This window comes from Wasmannia auropunctata, unplaced genomic scaffold, assembly GCF_000956235.1.
Source record: "Wasmannia auropunctata unplaced genomic scaffold, wasmannia.A_1.0 LD336116.1, whole genome shotgun sequence".
Taxonomy (NCBI): Eukaryota; Metazoa; Arthropoda; class Insecta; order Hymenoptera; family Formicidae; genus Wasmannia; species Wasmannia auropunctata.
Window position 1 is genome coordinate 4,376,572 of NW_012026774.1, and position 3,019 is coordinate 4,379,590.

General features: G+C 27.0%; 1 protein-coding gene across 1 annotated transcript in view; it reads left to right on the forward strand.

The window, feature by feature from the left end:
- The first annotated feature begins 543 nt into the window (after positions 1 to 543).
- The window catches only part of LOC105447963, a 17,349-nt gene continuing 14,873 nt past the window's right edge, over positions 544 to 3,019 (forward strand). The window contains exon 1 of the mRNA XM_011686307.1: positions 544 to 691. Within this exon, the coding sequence (XP_011684609.1) occupies positions 677 to 691 (15 nt within the window). The 5' untranslated portion in view covers positions 544 to 676. The remainder of the gene's footprint in view (positions 692 to 3,019) is intronic.

The following is a 3,019-nucleotide window of genomic DNA, read 5'->3' on the forward strand; positions in this document are numbered from 1 at the left end:
TTCGCTCTCCTTTAATGCACAGCACGTATGATCTTTTGTTCTTAATTGTTACCCCCTGTTCTTTGACCCTCTTTTCTGAATGTCAGACAGACAATTCTCAAGAATTCGTAGTATCTAAAATCCAAGATTTTGTGTAATAATTTTTAAAATATCACATATATACACTGAGAAAAAAAGTTACTTAAACAAATAAATATGTTTCAGGTACCCCTCAAAGAAATAATTTTCTTGAAGCAAGTAAAATTTTTTTATTTTAAGTAAAAGTATTTGCACTGAAAAAAAAATTACTTAAAACAAAAAAATTTTACTTGCTTTAAGATTTAATTATTTTTTTGAGGGGTACCTGAAACATATTTATTTGTTTCAAGTAATTTTTTTTCTCAGTGTATAGTTTTTAGTACTCGTAGTGAACAATGGGAAGACAGTTAATGATTACAATTGTTTGAATGCAAGCATAGTCGAGACCTTCCACTCACGATATCGATACTCTCGAGTTTCGATATCGTGAGCTACGCAGTGCTATTGCCTATTCTTATTATACATATACAGCAGCATCGTCTGTGTGACGTAACCTCGGACATAACAAAGACGAAGGTTTCAAGAAGCAACAGAAAGGAACAGCGAGTGAACAAATTTACAAATTTGTTAGAAACAAGATTTTTTACAAAGTTTTACAATGGATGATTTATCAGTAAGTAAATATATTGTTGCGCCCGTGGTATTTCACCCGTGTATCGGCGAGTTTCCCGCGTCGACCGGTATCGATCGCAGAAGCGGACAAAAGAGGATCGTCCTCTTAGTTACGGTTGTTATCGGGGATTCTGGACTTTGACAGCTCTGTATAGAACACTCTGTTTCTTTATTAATAAAGTTCCTCTTTATTATAACATCTCTAAGTTTATTACGCGAGTGCGGAAGTGCGCGAAAGTCTCGAGTGCGTGTCGCGAGTGCCGCTTTGCGACGAGCGTAACAATATGATGTCTTGCATGTTGTCTACGCATTTTATAGGTTAATAAGCGGTTTAAGGATTGATCTTTTGCAATCCTTACATAGATATGACGTAAATATTACATTTTAATATTGTTTAAATGTACAAAGAAATTTTTAATAAATTTAATTTGGAATTTAATTGTTTTCCAACGAAAAATATTTTGTTTGTATGCATCTTCTATAGTTGATAGAGACGTTGCAGAAGTTTCTAAAAATAAATTCAAGCTGATAAAAAAAAGTTCATATAAATTAATCATCTCAAAAGTGGAATAGTGAAATTTAACAACAGATAAAAAATAATGATTTCAAAATTTGACATCTTCAAAAAGTCTTAGAATAAAATGCATTTTACAAGAAAATTAGCTTTGTAAAGAATAAATAAAGTTTAAAATATTTATTTTAATTATGTTTCTGCAACATTTTTCTCCTACAACTACATGAAATGGAAAAACAATATTATTTATCTCGATTTATCTTTTTATTTTTTCCGTGTTACTTTAGAACTCTCTATGATGTTTTTAAAATACATTTAACGAAAACGGTTATGATTTATTTTTACCATTATTGAATCTTTGGCTTAATTTTTGGTATAAAAAGAATTATATAACATTATTTTTTATTTTAAAACCATCATGTTTCGTAGGTGTAAAAATTAAGAAAGATAAAATATTTATTTTAGTACAATCAATTGACATAAACATTTTAAAATGATACTTAGAAACCACTTAAAAAAACCAATATATGTTAAAAATATAAATATTAATAAAATTAACACACAGAATCGTAAAAAATAATAAAAAAATAATGTTAAAAATAAAAAAGAGGCATGTAAAAATTAATTATAAAACTTTAAAAAAATAAAGTATTTTCGTTAAAATTTATTATTAAAAGGTAATATTATTAATATAATAGCGAGATTGATAGCATACTTTTCGTTACTTTTTATGACTTTTTATCATTTTGCATGTTTAATTTTACATTTTGCCCCTTTTATTTTAGTATCATTTTTTTGTTATTTTTTATAACTTTGTATGTTAATTTTTACATGTCCTTTTTCTATACTTTTTAATAATTTCTAAGTATAATTTAAAATGTTCATATTTAAATAAAAGCTCACATAAGATTGAAATGGAAATTAAAATGAAATTCACTTATGTATTGTAATTTATTTGAATATAAATATTTTACAGTGATAGTTAAGAACAATTGAATAATCGGATAGCCATTATCCTCTCTGAATATGTCAATGACCAAAAAGAATAAAATCCGCCAGTCATATTTACATCTTCAGTAGAAGTCTCATTTTAATGGATAAATTGAGATAGGTAAATATTTTTTCCAGCTATGTCAATTTATTATTATTTTATTATTATTATATATTTCTTATAATTTTTTGTTTAATTTGACGTAACTCTAGAAAAAACAATGTAGAAGCGTAACTTAGAATCAAAAAACTCTTTTTCTTCTCTTGATAATATTTAAAATAAATTTACAACTATCTTTTATTAATATAATAAATCTTTTATTGGTTTTGTTTTTTTCAAGAGACACGTATATTAAATTTTTGATTGATATTATTTATACCTTTTTTTTCTTTGATATATGTCTATGCCAGTTATGCCTTTAAAAGGCTGCGTAAAATAAAAGAAATTGGGAAAGAAGAAGAATTTCAATCTATCAGAAACCGTATATTTCACAGTATACGATTTCTGATAAATTAAAATTCTTATTCTCTGTTCCCTGTTCCTTATTTCTTTTATTCTGCGCAGCCTTTAAGTACACATAAAATAGTTGAATTTGAGATTAACATTTGTTTGCTGAATTTTGGTTTTATGAAAAGATGTATATGAGTTACAGTACTATTTTATGAAAAGATGTATATGAGATACAGCATTATAATTAATTTTTTGCTAAATCTAAGGTAAATATATCGATGAAGGGAGGCTGCTCCAATGACCTTGACCTTTATATATGTTGTCAAGGGCATGACCCCAAGTAACCTTCAGATGGTTTTAGCCGTCGCTCGTTA